We start from the raw sequence: 17,181 nt of genomic DNA on the forward strand, positions 1-17,181 counted from the left end.
AAAAAAACAATCATTATTTTTTTCATATTCTCGAACATCAACCTATTTAGGTGTACGAGCAGACTTGACATTGTGATCTAGATTGACTAACATAGCCGTCGGTATAAAGATAAGCTAACAATATGACCATCTTTATTGGGGTGTCAACCAACAGACCAAATCGATGAAAAAAACTGATAATTAATGTGTTTAAATGTATGTTTTATGTAAGGATGACAAATTAACTCCACAAATTGAAATGTGCATTCTGATTACCGAAGACATTAGTCTAAGACTGTGATAAGTATATCCGGATTGAACTATTTAATGGTTGTTCTTAATGGAGACTACTAATTTAAATGTGAATATATTTTTTAATTCCATTGCCGGATGTTTTTATGATTGAGCTAGTTCTAGTGATGAAGGACTTGCGCTCAAGTGCATAACATACACACTTATGAGAACACCGGCATAGCAGAATTCACATTAGCGCTTAATATATAATTACCAATCGGGGATTTTCAAATTTATAATGGAACGTCGAAATACAAAAGCATTAGTAACGTATATTTTGATAATAAATAGTTTTATAAGTTCGATCCATGGACACGGAAGATTAATTGATCCTCCCGGAAGAGCCTCCATGTGGAGATATGGTTTCAATACACCAGTAGATTATAATGACAACCAATTGTTCTGTGGTGGATATAATGTATGTATCAGATTTTTTCTTAATTTTTCAAGACGTATTGTTTGTAAATAAAGCATACATTATTATATCAGGAATTGCGAATTCAATGTACGATATGTAAAATAACAGGCGAAAGAAGGTAAGGAGTAGCATATCATAACAGAATTGTATTTGATCCAAATTAGTTGCTTTTCAAACCGACATCTGTTTCTTTGCAGAGGTCAAATCTTATAATCTGTTATGCATATCTGCATTTAAAGAGAGGCGACAGAATTCAAAGTCATATTCGAAAATAAACTGACAACGCCAAGGCTAAAAAGCAAAAATGACCAACAGACAAACAAACGTACACAAAACACAACATAGAAATCTAAAGCATGAGCAACACGAACCCAACCAAAAACTAGGTTATCCTAGGTGCTCCGGAAGGATAAGCAGATCCTGCTTTATATGAGGCACCCGTCAGCTGCAATACAATTAGATATCTACTTATTTGAAACAGTTAACTCTGAAGTAATGCCACCGTTACTATGAATATATTATAGCAAAATTTATCTCTCTTTATACTATTTAGTAAAAAGTATGATATTTGATTGTATTTCCTCGTATAATTAAAAAAAACTTTTAGTTGCTTTCAGTTTCAGTATCATCGTCATATTTTTCTATTACAATTCATTATGTCTGTTCTAATATCGTTGTTGGTACTGTAGGTACATCAGTTTCAAAATGGCGGTAAATGTGGAGTCTGCGGGGACGAGTACGGAAAACCCCAACTTTACTCACCACCTGGTAAATTTGCCACTGGTACCATCACCAGGAGCTATACGATAAACAGTAATGCCTCAATGACGTTTGAAATCACTGCAAGCCATCGAGGTTACCTAGAATTCAGGATTTGTCCGAACAACGATGTAACCAAGGCAGTTACACAGGAATGTCTTGACCAGTATATACTTTCTGATGTTCAAACAGGAGGAACAAAGTTTTATTTTAATTATCAGACAGGAGGGAAATTCACAGTAACTGTTTCACTGCCAAAAGGTTTAACATGTTCTCACTGTGTTATACAGTGGCGATATCGTACAGGTAAACCTATATCTATATAACATAATTAATAAGTCAATGTCTCGAATATTTTTAAATAATTTATTTGCTGCATTGCAGAGGTAAAAAAATGTACGGCCTAGGTCAACGTCTTTCCAGCTTGGTAACTGCATTTCAAGTGTGTTACTATGTAAAGGAGGGGATTGGTCTCATACAGGTAAAGGGTTTTTTTTTTTTTTTTAATTTTAGCGCTGGCGATATAAAGTAGCATTGCATATTTTAAGCCAAGCGCTGTATAGATGTAAAATCTAGCGCTGTAGGTATATAAAAAGTCTAGCGCTGTAAATGTAGTCGGGCGCTGCAAATGTAGTAGAGCGCTGAAGATATGAAACATAGCGATGGGAATATCAAGAACAGCGCTGGAGATAAAAGTACAGCGCTGAAGAGTGTAATATAGAAATAAGAAGATGTGTTATCATTGCCAATAAGACAACTCTCCAATAGAGACCAAATGACATAGACTTTAAAAACTAAAAACAAGGTTATTTAAGGTACGGTCTTCAACCATAAGCAAAACCCATACCACATAGTCCGCTAAGAAAGGCCCCGAAAAAGACAAAGGTAAAACAATTCATAAAAGAAAACTAAACTAAACTATGTAAATAAAAAAAAACAAACAATCAATAACATTAAATTACGATAAACCGCAAAAAATTAAGAATTAAGGGTTCCTAATTGGGACAGCCACATACATTATATGACGGGGTTAACCATGTTAGCCAACGCCCAACAAACGGGGTCCCTTACCTGGGACAATGGTGTAACAATACAACTGTAACCGGAGAGCACGTATCTACTCTACAAATACATAGTGTGACCACCTGGATTCGAACCCCGGTCGTCTGCGTGACAGTCAGTGCGTTAACCGACTGAGCCAAAGAATCGATTCCTTACCTCAGTTGATTAAGCCTGGCGTTATATGTTCTACCTGTACTGAGGGAGCAATCCCGCTACACTATTCCCCCACCACAAGAGTCATCATATCTTTATATATGACTCTTAACAACACAAACCCTGGCTAGTATACTCCAGATAACCATCGTGGATTTTTTAATCGGGCGCCAAATGTAACCGGAGAGCACGTATCTACTCTACAAATACATAGTGTCACCACCGGGATTCGAACCCCGGTCGTCTGCGTGACAGTCAGTGCGTTAACCGACTGAGCCAAAGAATCGATTCCCTAGCTCAGTTGATTAAGCCTGGCTTTATATGTTCTACCTGTACTGAGGGGAAGCAATCCCGCTACACAACATATGAACAAACTATAAAAATCAATTGAAAAGTGCTCACCCCATCAGATCGATACAAAATAAAAAAAAAAAAAAAAAAAAAAACAAGCTTCAAAAACACATACCGTACGTGGCAGGGTATTTATACATCCCTACAAGAAGTACAGACCTGAGAGTAATCCCATTTGCTGACATCTAGTTCAAAGCTAATAATAACCAATTCAAAATCTTGTATCTAAGACTTGAGGCAAGCACAAGAGATGTAACGGAAATGTATATCAACACCGTTATAATTCATATCTACAGCGCTAGACTTTTTTTTATCTACATCGCTCATCCATACATCTCCTGCGCAAGACTTTTATATTTTACAGCGCTCGATTTACATCTCCTGTTCTAGACTTGTTATATAGCACAAGACTTTACATTTGCAGCGCAGGGACTCTATTCACAAAACCATCTCACGACAAATATTGATCATAAGTTGGAGTTATTCTGAAACAATCGTGATTATTCAGCTATTATTCGGGTTAAACTTATTAAAATTCGAGGATATTTTATACTGAACAGTTTCAGGTTAAATGGTCCAAACAAATAATCATGTTTTGCACTAGACACATTTCTGTCATTGAAAACTGTATGTTGACAGTCCCTCTTTGTGTTATTTTTGTCGTTGTGTTGTTGTGCCATTGATGTTTACTCGTCATACATATTATACATACAATATTTTAGTTAGTACAGTTCGAATTAAATGCAGATACTTCTTCATTTACTTATGTGGTGACGTTTTAGATTACACTGAAATGCATATATGAATAACTGATAAATATCAATATTTTTCATACTAGATACAAAGTTTTGTTCTGAAGCTTGGCTCTAACTATATGATTCTTTTTTAAAACGGGACATCACATCCTAAATTTTGCGGTAATGATGTTTATAAACATGTCAACTTAAATACGATCCTCTCAAACGTGTTGATCTTTTGAATAAACTTTTATCATTATATTACGTAAACACCGTAGAAAGATATTGTTTTTATCTGTACTAACATTAATGTTGTTGTAGGTAGATTAAATCATAATGTTATATGTATTACGTTTATAAAAAAACGTGTGGTCCTACATCATGTCGATATAATGTACTTGAATGTTTGCATTATTCAAGGTCATGCCTTTTCAGACTGTTGGAAGTCATGCTTTTTCAGACTGTTGATGGTCATGCTTTTTCAGACTGTTGGTGGTCAAGCTTTTTCAGACTGTTGATAGTCATGCTTTTTCAGACTGTTGATGACGTCTGTACTAACTCGATCTGTTGGATGTGTACTGATTGATAATTAAGTCTTGGTGAACATAATTGATTTATTTTTTCTTGACTTTGCACGAGCTTCCAATAAATTCGATTTATTAAAGATCGGTACTTTGCGTCTTTTGACATCTTATTTAAGTGGTTCGTGTCGATCTGATAAGGCAAGCAATTTCCAACGACTCTTTAGCTTTTTCTTATGGTTTGCTGTTAACCATTGTTCCAGGTCTGAGAAGAGTACAAGATGACGAAACAAATATTCTTTATTTTTTTTTAATGTTATGCCATATGTTTTTACATGCATCGTCGTATTTAATGTGAATAAATAACAAAGTACCAAATTCATAAATAGAAAGAAGCAGTAATAACGATTGTATATACAAGTAGTAAAATTCGTTTACCTTTGTTATATTTCAGGAAACAGTTGGGGATGTATAAATGATGATGCATCAAATCCTGAAAATTGTGGAATCGGAAAAGGAAGACAGGAAGAGTTTTATGCATGCGCAGACGTTGCAATAAACAATAATGGTAATATCGCATCTACTTCAACAACATCTTCAGTTGCAACTACTTCAACCACAACGTTTAAAGTTTCTACAACTTCGTCGCAGTTACTGTCGTCTACGACAATGCAATCATCAACAACTTCTTCTTCCTCTTCAGTATTATCTACGGTGACAACTTCTTCATCCACATCATCTTCAACAACAGAAAAATCCGTACAGGTCAAATGTACTGCGATAGGGGCCTTCAAAGGAAATTCAGTTATGGACTGGTGGTGTAAAATCAACTGCCAGGTTGGATACTGCCCAACAACATACTGTAGTGAGGGTTGTAGTTCAACTTCGGTCAGTTTTCCAACAACAGTGACCTCCGTCAGTAATCCAACAACCTTTACTTCAGCCAGCATTCCAACAACTGTTACTTCGGCTAGAACAACCAGCACTTCAACAACAAACAAAACCACATTAGCGACACCAGTATTAACAATTCAAAGCACAACCGAAAGTCCGCCTACCGAAACTGTTACCTGTGTTGGAACAGGTGCATGGAAAGGCGATACAGCAATGACTGCTTGGTGCGATGCTAACTGTAAACTAGGTCACTGTCCTCCAAGTCATTGTCAGTGTCTTAAAGATGGCTCACTGACCGAAATAACGTATGGTTTAGGTGATAAATGCGTTACTGTGATGCCAAATATTTCTACAAGCTACAAACTGTATATGGATCTTTGGTGTAAACATAATTGTCCTAGTTTTGGATGTTGGAATATTCCACACATTTGTGTATGTTAAATAGGAAAAAAATTATTCAAAACTAAAAAATTAGGCATATCTACCATTTACTCGTATCAGATGTTCCTTTCAGATTGAATCATAATTTGGATATACAAGTGGGGTTGTTGCTTGGTGTTTTTTTTTATCGTTATTTGAAATGAAATAGGAGAATGATGAATTGCAATGGTATCATATTTTTGAAAAGAATAAATTCATTTGCAAACACGGAGAATTCACTTCAATAAACGAAAATACGGAAAATAGATTCAAGATCTAGACACACTCCGGATTTGGTTGTTTACAATAATAAATTTTACTCATTACAAATATTGTGTCTGTCTTACTGAGTTCAAATTAACTAAAAAGCATTGAATATCACATTGGTGTGAATTACATAAGGTTATTTGCAAAAAAAGGTATCTTGCATACGAAATAATAATCGTAAAAGGAGTCTCTATACCGTCAGTAATATTCAAGCGACTGTAGTCAGTATCCGTTTGATCGAATTCTATCACAAAATAAACAAATATCCCTGTGTGATATGTCAGTTTGGGGAAAAAAACTAAAAGTTGATGAGTGGTCTACTATATTTGTATCCATCTGATGAGTTAATACAAAAAAAATAAGATGTGTTATGATTGCCAATGAGAAAACTCTTCAAGAGAAACCAAATGACACAGACATTTACAGTTGAGCCTTTTTCAAATGATTTTTGTGTTGTACTGTTACACTCTTGTCCCAGATTCGGGGGACGGTTAGGATACCGCTAACATGCCCCCCTCCCACACACACACATTCTGTATATATGTGTCTGTCCCAAGAAGGGAGCATGTATATCAGTGGTTGTCATTTGTCGGGGTTTTTTTGTGCATAAACTAGGCCGTTAGTTTTTTCGGTCGAATTGTTTTACCTTTGTAATATTGGGGCCTTTTATAGCTGACTAAGCGGTATGGGCTTTGCTCATTGTTTAAGACCGTACGGTGAATGCAACTGTTAATTTATGTGTCATTTGATCTATAGTGAAGAGTTGTCTCATTGGCAATTACATCACATCTTTTTTTATATAAGATGTCTCAACAAACCTTCCTGTGGTAACGCACGAAAGTGAGAGAAAAAATATCCGACGTACAATACATGAAAGGGTGATAACCCCCCTCCAACACATAAAATCCCTAAGAAATTTCATTCCCAATTATACTTCGTGGAAACAGCGAATTTTGTACGAAGAGTAGGACAGTTTCAATCCCCCTTGAATGCTGTTTAAGTACATAGCATACCCTATATTAATTAATAAGTGAGTTCTGCATACCCTATATTAATTAATAAGTGAGTTCTGCATACCCTATATTAATTAATAAGTGAGTTCTGTCAAACCTATGCAAGTTCATTTCTCGAGCTCGCATATTAGGATGCGGGAAAATAATACAGTGTCTGTCCATCGATACATACTTGTTTTATAGCACAGTTGATTCATTTCGAGATCGTTCGATAGCTTTTCAATCTTTTGTCAAATTGTCACTTGCATGCGAGACTCTGGCATAAAGTTCATTCCACAACATATATGTACCCTTTTTTCCAACCTCTGCTTTGAAGACCAACTTTTGGGCCCCTGTATCTTGTTTTTTGCATTTTATGTGTCCAATATTACAGTTGAAGATCGGACGAACTAAAAATCTTTTGAATCTAAAAGGAGGTAGTAAGTATTATAATATAAATGAAACTGTAATTGTGAGCTATAATGAAAGTTAAGTTTTCTATAAATGAACTTTATCTTATAGTTAATAGAAAAATAAAATAAAAAAGTGGGGTCACCGTTCATTCGCGCTCACAATCTGCCTTCGAAAGAAGCATACATTTTTGTAAAGGTGTTTTTTTTCTGTTGAAGTAATAGGAGAAATAAAGGTAATATCGAAATAAAAAAAAGAAAATTTATTACAGCAATCGCTACAATTTTACAATAATTTAGTTTAAGTACAGCTTATATGGAAATTATATTAAAAAAGATAGGTCACCGATGAGTTGAAAAAGATATTTCAATTTTAGAGCCAAAAAATGGCATTTTTCCACCAAAGGGAGATAATTTGGAACTTTTTCAATGATGTATACATTTTGAAAGTCATCTGGGGCCAACACGAATTGATTGTTTTGAATGATTTTTGTACCATATGATAAAGTAACAACTACAAAAGGAAATAAATAAAATTTGTAATGAAAAACAAATGTTTAATTTTTTTCTGAAATTTTTATACCCTCGAGCCTCCTTAAATACGAATATACTAGTAGCTTACATATGCAACAGAAGACCACCGACAGCACTGAATGATAATATCGTCGTAACACCACTTTTTGTCATATCAGTAGCGCGTCCTATCCAAAAAAAGAATGAAAACGAATATTAAACGGTAACTCAGAAAGAAAAAACTCTTTTGAAGGAGGGAACACAATTGATATTTTGTGAAGGCAAAGCCATTAAAATGTGTATATAATTTATTTGATTCATATTAGATGATTGCGTCACCAATGATGATAGACATTATTGATTCTTTTACATGATCAATTCATAAGTCAACCGAATTTGATTTAACTTTAACAATTTTTCATAAGGGAATTTCTTCGTAATATTTTTTTTTTTTTTTAATTTTAACATCATTGTAAAAGACAATCACGTAAATATAAAACCTATATCGAGTAATTTGAACCTCAGCGTGTTCATTATTTACACTGTTTATTAGGCTATATAAGTAAGTTTACATGGCCAGATAAGTATTGCACAATTTTGTTTCAGTAAGAGGTTGCTACAGTATCTTGACATCTTACTTATTTATCCTTGATCAAGATATCTAATTATGTGACCTGACGTATTATCTTGACTAGTTTCACCTCATGTGACAGCAACTGATTTTTCTTGCTTTGAAAAGTGGGAAACAAGATGTTGGTTGCTTTACTTATGGTTGCATGTTTCGGGTCTGCTTTCGGAAGATATTTAGCACAAGACTGTGTGTACAAAGACCCTGCTACTGGGAGAACATATGACCTGACACCTTTAATTTCCAGGTAATAGCATGTCAGCATAAAGCTTAATTCATTCAAATTATCGTTATTTTGTTTTAAAAATCGGATTCGGGACTGGAGCGTGCGTAATCTTCATTTATAAGATTCGCTTTATTATACAATATCAAACTCGGTTAAATAACGATTGCATTGTAATTGGTATAAAAAATTAGGGGTTAAGAGAGAGGGTTGCATTCGGGTTACATTTTCATAGACATGTACCCAGCATATCTTTTTATCCGTAAGTAGTAAGTTGTAACAGAAGGACACTGCTTAAACCCGTTAATAAAACCAGATATATTATCATGATCGATAATCGTCAAATTTCAATAATCCGCGAAATTGTTAAAGACGTACTTTATCGATACCCTAATTGGGAAATGTTTAAGAAAAAGTACGCATCTTTTATTGGCATCCACATAAAAAAGACATGAGTTGACGCCAAAACCTTAAAAATATTATGTTATAAATATAACTCAAGAAACGAGATGTCGACAATAGGAAACAGCGTGTTTATCACATACGTTATAATCAGACATCCGCAATCTTTAAAACAATGTAAAAAGGTGTGTCCTGTCACACTACGCTATCGTTTTTAAAGATGCCTAACACGTATTACAGGAATTGACAAAACTATAAAACAGCATAACCGACAACACCAACAATTCACTCTTCTGAAAAACATAACAAAATACATAAACAAATGAATAGAACAACGAACAACTTACGTTACAGATATCAGGTGCCTTGATTAAAGCAAACAAGCATTGAACCAGTTTTACTTTCGAAAAAAAACTCTTTGACTATCTGGACCTAATATTTTGCCAAAGTAAAAAACAATAAAATATATCCAAGCTACCAACAGGTAAACACTAAATTGAACAAGGATATCAAAGACGGCTCATAATCAGGAAAGCAGGGTTGCAATTATTCCACTACTATAGGAAGCTAACTAAGGTCAATTTGAAAGTTATTGAACACTGCCACTCAAGAAAAAGATAAATAAAAACAGCACTCCTCACAGTTATCATGAACTCTAAAAAATTATTTGATATTATCAGATTATTACATGACATTTTTCATATCGCATGTATTATCAGCCCTAGGTTCAATATCAGCCCAAGAGCCGCATGGCTCGAGGTCTGATATTGACCGAGGGCTGATAATACATGCGATATGAAAAATGACATGTTATGATCTTTTTATCATATGCTTCAACAGTAGAGAAAAATAACAGATTCATATATTGATCCTTTTACGTGGTTCTCGAAGTTTAAAGAGTAAAAAAGATCACGGCCGTCGGGAAAAAATTATGATACATTCAATATGAAATTTTTCCTATCGTATGCCTCAACAGAGAAAGAAAAAAAAACCATTTTTAATGGACGAATCGACAAAAAAAATAATTCAACAATATACATAATGATCATTGTTTGGAAAAGTCAACTTTTTAAAGAAGTTAACTTTCTAAATTATGTTTCAGAAAAACTTAAAAAATGCATTTATTAAATAATTTTTTTTTTTTTTTTTTTTTTTTTTTATTATTTCAAACAATATACTTTCCAGTATCCAAATAATTGTTTTGTACACTACTTTGTAATGTTTTTCACTGAAAACGTAGCATTGAGGTGTATTTTCCGGAATTAGCCGAGTATTACCGGAATGCCATGTGATAACGTTACGGAAAGGCATGTGATAACAATCGAAGCATGTGATAAACTTTTCATATCAGCCCGCTAAGCACCAATTCAAAAAATATGGAATTTACGTCAATTTAATGCTATTATCATACGGTAAAATGTATATGTTATTTAGTCGAAGTATATGATAAACGTAGTTTCTATGTGATGCCAGTTAATATTTAAAATCGTCGTATCATTCAAACAAACAACAAGCTGAATTAGTAACTACATCACAAATTCAGGTTGAAAGATGCAATAACTTATATGGTTTTTTTATGAATCGTTTATTTGCAATTAAACTAAATTATGTTACTATGACGAAAATGAAAAGTTATTTAGTTTATTCTTTTTTTCTCCAGTAATCCCAATGGTTATACGTGGACACAGACAGTATGGTCTATTGGTGGATATTCTCTCGATAGCTTGAATAATGACAACCAAGTCAACGTTTCTTTCCAGTTACAGCTTTGTAGGAATATCATAAATCAACAATTCAAAGGGTGTAACAGTACAGGTGCAGCGTATTCGGTAAATATATCAAACACAAATTCGGACGTTTCTGTAGATAACTAACGACTATGTATAAGTTGGATTGTTTCAAGAGAAATGCAATAATTGATTGCATCATTGTTTGAAATCTAAAAATCTGTCATGTCATATTAATTGTATGCAAACAAGTTAAATGGTTAATATCTGTAGTACACGTGATAATGAAAACAACTTTTAATAGATAAATATACGTGTAGCTCAAAGGACATCCGAGTCTATGACCTAGGATTTTTTTTATCCCAGTCATAGAGATTACCTTAGCCGTATTTGGCACAACATTTTGGAAATTTTGGACCCTCCATGCTCTTCAACTTTGAACTTGTTTGGCTTTATAAATATTTTGATATGAGCGTCACTGATGAGTCTTATGGAGACGAAACGCGCGTCTGGCGTACTAAATTATAATACTGGTACCTTTGATAACTATTATCTTCACTTAAATGATGAACTAATTTTCAAGCTCAGTTTGAACCTGTTAACCTTAAATATTCCTACGTATCTGCCTGAAACATATTCATTTATTACACTGATCACATATATCAGCCATTATAAATGAAATAAAAATAACCAACAACAAAAATGCAATTACATCAAATACTTTAAACTTTGTGGCCTCCTTTATCCATTTTTATCGACCAATAAAATATTCATTTAAAGTCAAATTTGTCCCTGTAAGACCTGTATCAACATTTGAATTGATGACTCGACAAAGCTTCGACATGACAATATTGTATAACAATCCCAATGACCTGATTTATGACAAAACAATAAACGAAAAACAATGATATGTATCAACCAAATGATAACCACTAAATTACAGGCTCCTGACTGTTTGTGACGGCTCACGCACCATGTTTCTCCTGTGGCATTACAGCACAAAATAAAAACTGTAAAATCAATTCAAAACATGGATATGGCTTTATTCGTCAAATTTTCTTAAAGTATACAAACAATAAATATAGATATACAAAATACCGTACCATTTAAGAGTATTCACAGTTTCTGGAAGCTAATTCAAAGCAGATTACAACTAAATAAAATGAATAAATCATTTTTCTCCAAACAATTTGCATGTATTAAATTGTATTATAAGCTGATGACAATTGGGTTTTTTTCAGTACGACGCGACAAATGGGTGCATAAATTGGGGCCAAGCAACAACTGCCGCGTTTGATGTGGTACCTTATAAAGACGGTAAGTTGAAATTAGATAGAAATAAGAATATGTGGTATGATTGCCAATGAGACAACTCTCCATCCAAGTCACACTGTGTTAAAAGTAAACAATTATAGGTCAGAGTACGGCGATCAGCTTTGATAAAATTGTTGAAACTGAGGATTTGTAAAATTTCTTTCATTGCCCCATTTATTGGTTATACATTACTGTCTTGAATTTTATGGATAATCCTAATCAGCAGTCATATTGAATGGTTTTATTTTTTTCAATTAAACACAGTCTATCATAATGCATTAATGAAAGAGGGTTATAATATAAACCATTTCTTTGATGAAATTGTTGAAATGGTCAAACATGGTTCACTTTTTAATTTTGAAATTTCAGGTGTATTTTTGCAGATGTACCATGGCGACGTTATCAACAACTGGCAGAAATATATGTCCAATATATATATCGTTTGTGATAAAACTGCAACTGAAGTGAAACCTATGTTTGAACATATAAAGTCAGATATTTCACAAGCGCATTTTAAAATCAAAACAAAACAAGTATGTTAGTTGGGTTTGTTTCATTATTTTCATATGTAAAATTATTAATATAATCTTTTTAATGGTAATTAAATACATGAGTATTTTAGTTTACTTGAATTTTTTACGAGTTATAAAACCTTTCTCAATCTTTGTCTAGGTTTGTTAGATCTTCTAATTTCGTCATTCCATAATTCTGTGAAATCGAGGCATCTGAACATGTACTGACTGTACTGTGTTTAAGAACTTTATTCGCGCTTAACCACCCAGTCTATGCAAAACAATTCCAAAAGATTGTTTTTAAATCCTTCTGGAGACAGGAAACTAATGTATATATACCATTGATAAGGTTAATTTCAGATGAAGGATATGTAAGTGTGGTGTAAAAATTTAAGTAATTGATGTTTTTCAATTGAGGATATAATGCTAGAACCCGCAGGTATTACATGGGACATTTATATTATGTAAATCATTATTAGGAGACACTAGTTTAATGGCATATCTTTCAAGTATTTCCTTGACCAGCTAACATTCGTCACTTTATAGGTTTTTTTAATAAGAAATTCTAATACGGAAACGCATACGAATAAATCAAACCAATTGTCGGTCCATAAAGGGCATATTACATATACTGACTGCTTACAATGTTTTAATACTGAATGTAATTACTAGACTTCTTAATTCCGTATTATTTGTTTGCAGCAGATAAAACAACAATGAAGTTTTCTCCCAATACAATGTTACAATGCTATTATAAAAGCACAAGGTCAAGGAAAAAGCATCTGAAATTGAAAATAAACGATGCAAACGAAAATTGTTTCACTTTAGTATTAATAAGTATCCTCGTGTATATTTCAAAATCAAGAGTCGAATTAAAGAGTAGCAAACTGAGCCAAGAGCATGAGACCTAAGAGGACGTGATCATATATATAAATAATGCAATTTCGAGACAACATTAGAAACAAATTCGAGCGGTCATCTTCTTAAATAAGTATCAATAAATCAATGCACACATAGGTCTAATTTCCTTTTGACACCAAAATGACCAGGACAAAGCTAAGCTATGGGATTTGAAAACATCATAGCAAACGCATCAACAGAACAAGCATGGCAATACGTAAATGGTTTTTGGGACCAATCTAGACGTATTGGCGAACATTGCGGTGCGGAAGAGATATGCCAATCGTTTTAAAACAGTTATGCTGGTGACGAGACCACCTGTGAAGCACCACAAAGAAAGAATTGGTGTTCTGTAATAGTAAACTGGGGTTAGACGGACCGTGCTGAAGGAATATAGAACAATCATTCAAGCATGATGATTAAAATATTGCAATTGAGAAAAAGATCAAAGTAATAAAAAACCCAAAAATATGTGACAAAGTTCAAAGGAAACGACATGAGGGGATAACAGTAGGTCTTTAGCCGAAAGTTTATTCGTTCCACTTTCACAAAAATTGGCGCTAAAGAAAGCAAACGTTAATGGGAACAACAATGACCAAGAATTCTTTCGCTGGGCGATTTTATATTCTCTATGTTAGAAAACCTAGTACATCAGTTCAAAGAGTCGTTGGACGAGCTACAGTTCGACAGCATTTAGTTCCCAGTATCACTCGATGTAATTGATAGATTTGAGACATTGAACAGAAACATCGACGTAAACGTGTTTGGTAACAGAAGTATTGCAAATGATGAGGATAATAAAATTAAACTAAATGTGTATTAAATCACAGGTACAAGACACGTGATCATAATGTTTCTAACAAACATTGAAAACAGCACCACTCTTGGGATCGCAAAAATAATATCAAATTCATAAACCCTATTTTTTACTGAAAATTTTGAACCCTTTTCTAAAAAGAACATTTCAAATGAACATCATGCGTATGGCAGTCAAAAGTCAGTTATAATCGAGTTGCCTGGAACTGCTTATTTCAGAAGCTACAGAAGCTACAACCGTGACATGATTTTCGCTGACTTTTAAATGCATTCATGAAGTACATTGTTACATGCCATCCTCAATCATAAAAGCCTTACACCAAACAGTAACAACAACACACACCAATATGGTTTTGTTATTACACCAGATATGCTTCCGATAACTATAAGCATTTAGGTTTTTTTTTACCAAAGGCCTGTTGCAGCTAAGGAACTCGTCAAGCGTATGGAGAATTATACAAATTTGAAAATGTCATCGCCTAGATTTACCGGGTCAAGAAACAGATGGTGATGACGGACGGGGGAAGACGGGGGATGGTTTGAGTCTTGCAGAAACTGTCATATCTTTGGAAAAGCAACGCGAAACAAGTTTTGTGATCTCGACCATCTCAACAGGAAATATCGCGAGTGTATATGGAGAAGAACTCTCGAGAATCATTCTCATCGTATTTCGATTCTTTCAGTTTCATGAAGGAACTCACTTGGTAAATAATCTGAAGCCGGATCAATTAACAGTAAAGACGACGCGTGGCGAACACTAAGATTTGTTGCTACAAAAGAACCCATCAAATAGACTAGGCGTATACTTTTAAGCATCAGACGCATATTTCATCTACTTAAGACTCATCATGCAGGTACGCTCGAATCATAACCGTTGGGAGGCCAAATCAATAATATAACATAAACCATTGGAAAAGGCAGCGTTTTATTCAGATCCTACCCATTTCCGATTGTTCATATCACTAAAATGACAAAAATGATACAATGATTAAAATTGCACTGTGTTTAATTTTACTTGCACATAACATCATACCTACAACCATGTTTGTCCAATAAAAATGTAATGCCACAAACATATAGACTAGAGGCCTAAGGGTGATGTATTGCTTATAGCAATGGAAGTAACTTACGTAAAAAAACACAAAGCACATAACATATTAGCAACATCTGGTTATAACTCTGTTAATTTTTTCAACTTACATTTTATTTTTAGTGTCAAATGAAACTTTGTTTGATAGTTGATGAAGTTAGCAACAATAAATTCAAATGGGATAATACATTTTTGTGGAACTTCTGAAAATATTGTTATCTAATTGTATATTTGTGGTGACGGTCAGAGCACGTCTGTTAATTGTGGTTAGGGTCTTAATTTGTCTAGTTATCAGATAGTTTTATAACAAATTTTCTGTAAAAGTGGAAGTCATGTTGATAATGGTAACGTTTATCAAATATGATCCAACTGTTTCACCAAAGTAGCATATCACAAGTGTAGACGAAATATTTAGATATTTAATTTTATCAGATTGTCTTACATTGAAATCATTTAGTTTCAGAGGATTTTGAATTTCTATTTATTTTCTGTTATCTTTATAAGAATTTGTTTTATTGACTGTAACGATCGTCTAATGGTCAAACAGATCCCTCTTTTACACTCTATTCCGTAACCATGATGGTTTGGTATATTGGAACCTTTTATACAATACTTGATCATAATTTATTCTTTTCGAAGATATTTGTTTTGAATGATCCAATTTTACATGATAAACTCAATGTGGGAATGTGAGACAATATTTCAAATTAGCTGTCTGAACCAAAACGAATATATGTGAAATAAAAATACAAAGCATACAATCAAGCACAAGTACTAGTAAAAATTACATAAATGGTAAAAAATTATGAAGCAGAATAGTAATACAAACAAATATAAATCATGCACTTCAATAAAGAAACATATACAATGTAAATAAACTACAAGACTTATATAAAACTAGCGCACGTAGCACTTTCAAACAACCTTCAGATATAATGATAATAACAGTATGGAATGGCAGTATAGAGATTCGAGGAAATAGAGATTCAGATATAATGGGAATGTATACATAACTCGAAATAATTAAATCTTCAAAATGGTTTATAAATTAAATATGGTATAGCATGCAGTCTCCTGGACATGTCATAACCCAAAAAAATAATCGCGACTAGTACTGTTCTGTTTTAAACCAGCATCAATACAAGGCCAAACCGGAGGAGCTATATACCGTGAATCAGTGCATAAGGTAAATTAACAGCTTATTTCAAAACTGATAAGTTCTGAGTTTAAAAGGAACTTCGCTGTTTTACAAGATTTTAAAAACTTTAAATGCTGTAAATGAACATTGCCTTTTGTACCTGCTAATTTAAATAAAAGACGAACCAACCATTTTAACAATTAAATAACATATTAATTAAATGTATATTCTTTGATATTTGATACACGCTTCCGTATTTATGACCGTTCACTTGCACCTTTACTTGGTGTGTTGACAGATCTTGTTTGGTCTGTATTAAAGTTATTAAAGATTTGAATATCTTGGCCTAGACGATTTAGAGCTTCACTTTTTTCGGAATCTTGCTTGTCCGTGCTCGAAAACTGCATGTTGACTTCATTAACATTTAACATACATAATCATAAAAAAAATCGTAATGCCCCTTTGGTTTAATCCTCTCTTTTTTATTGTCTTCATAAAGGTTGGGTTTCAATGTAAAGGCATCCTACAACCTTTTCGATGTAAAAGCATCCTACAACCTTTTCGATGTAAAAGCATACTACAATCTTTTCGATGTAAAAGCATACTGAAACCTTTTCGATGTAAAAGTATACTTCAACCTTTCTTGACCTATCGGAGTTAA

General features: G+C 33.5%; 2 protein-coding genes across 2 annotated transcripts; both read left to right on the top strand.

The window, feature by feature from the left end:
- Positions 1-287: 287 nt before the first annotated feature.
- On the top strand, positions 288-5,708 carry LOC139517576 (uncharacterized). The gene is made up of 3 exons (XM_071308793.1): positions 288-691; positions 1,381-1,756; positions 4,729-5,708. The coding sequence occupies exons 1-3, from the start codon at positions 512-514 to the stop codon at positions 5,607-5,609; spliced, it is 1,437 nt and encodes a 478-aa protein (XP_071164894.1). The 5' UTR covers positions 288-511; the 3' UTR covers positions 5,610-5,708.
- A 2,737-nt stretch (positions 5,709-8,445) lies between these two features.
- On the top strand, positions 8,446-12,685 carry LOC139514485 (uncharacterized). The gene is made up of 4 exons (XM_071303808.1): positions 8,446-8,645; positions 10,684-10,852; positions 11,992-12,067; positions 12,434-12,685. The coding sequence occupies exons 1-4, from the start codon at positions 8,521-8,523 to the stop codon at positions 12,604-12,606; spliced, it is 543 nt and encodes a 180-aa protein (XP_071159909.1). The 5' UTR covers positions 8,446-8,520; the 3' UTR covers positions 12,607-12,685.
- The last annotated feature ends 4,496 nt before the right edge of the window (positions 12,686-17,181 follow it).

The sequence above is a fragment of the Mytilus edulis genome, chromosome 3 (genome assembly GCF_963676685.1).
Source record: "Mytilus edulis chromosome 3, xbMytEdul2.2, whole genome shotgun sequence".
NCBI lineage: Eukaryota > Metazoa > Mollusca > Bivalvia > Mytilida > Mytilidae > Mytilus > Mytilus edulis.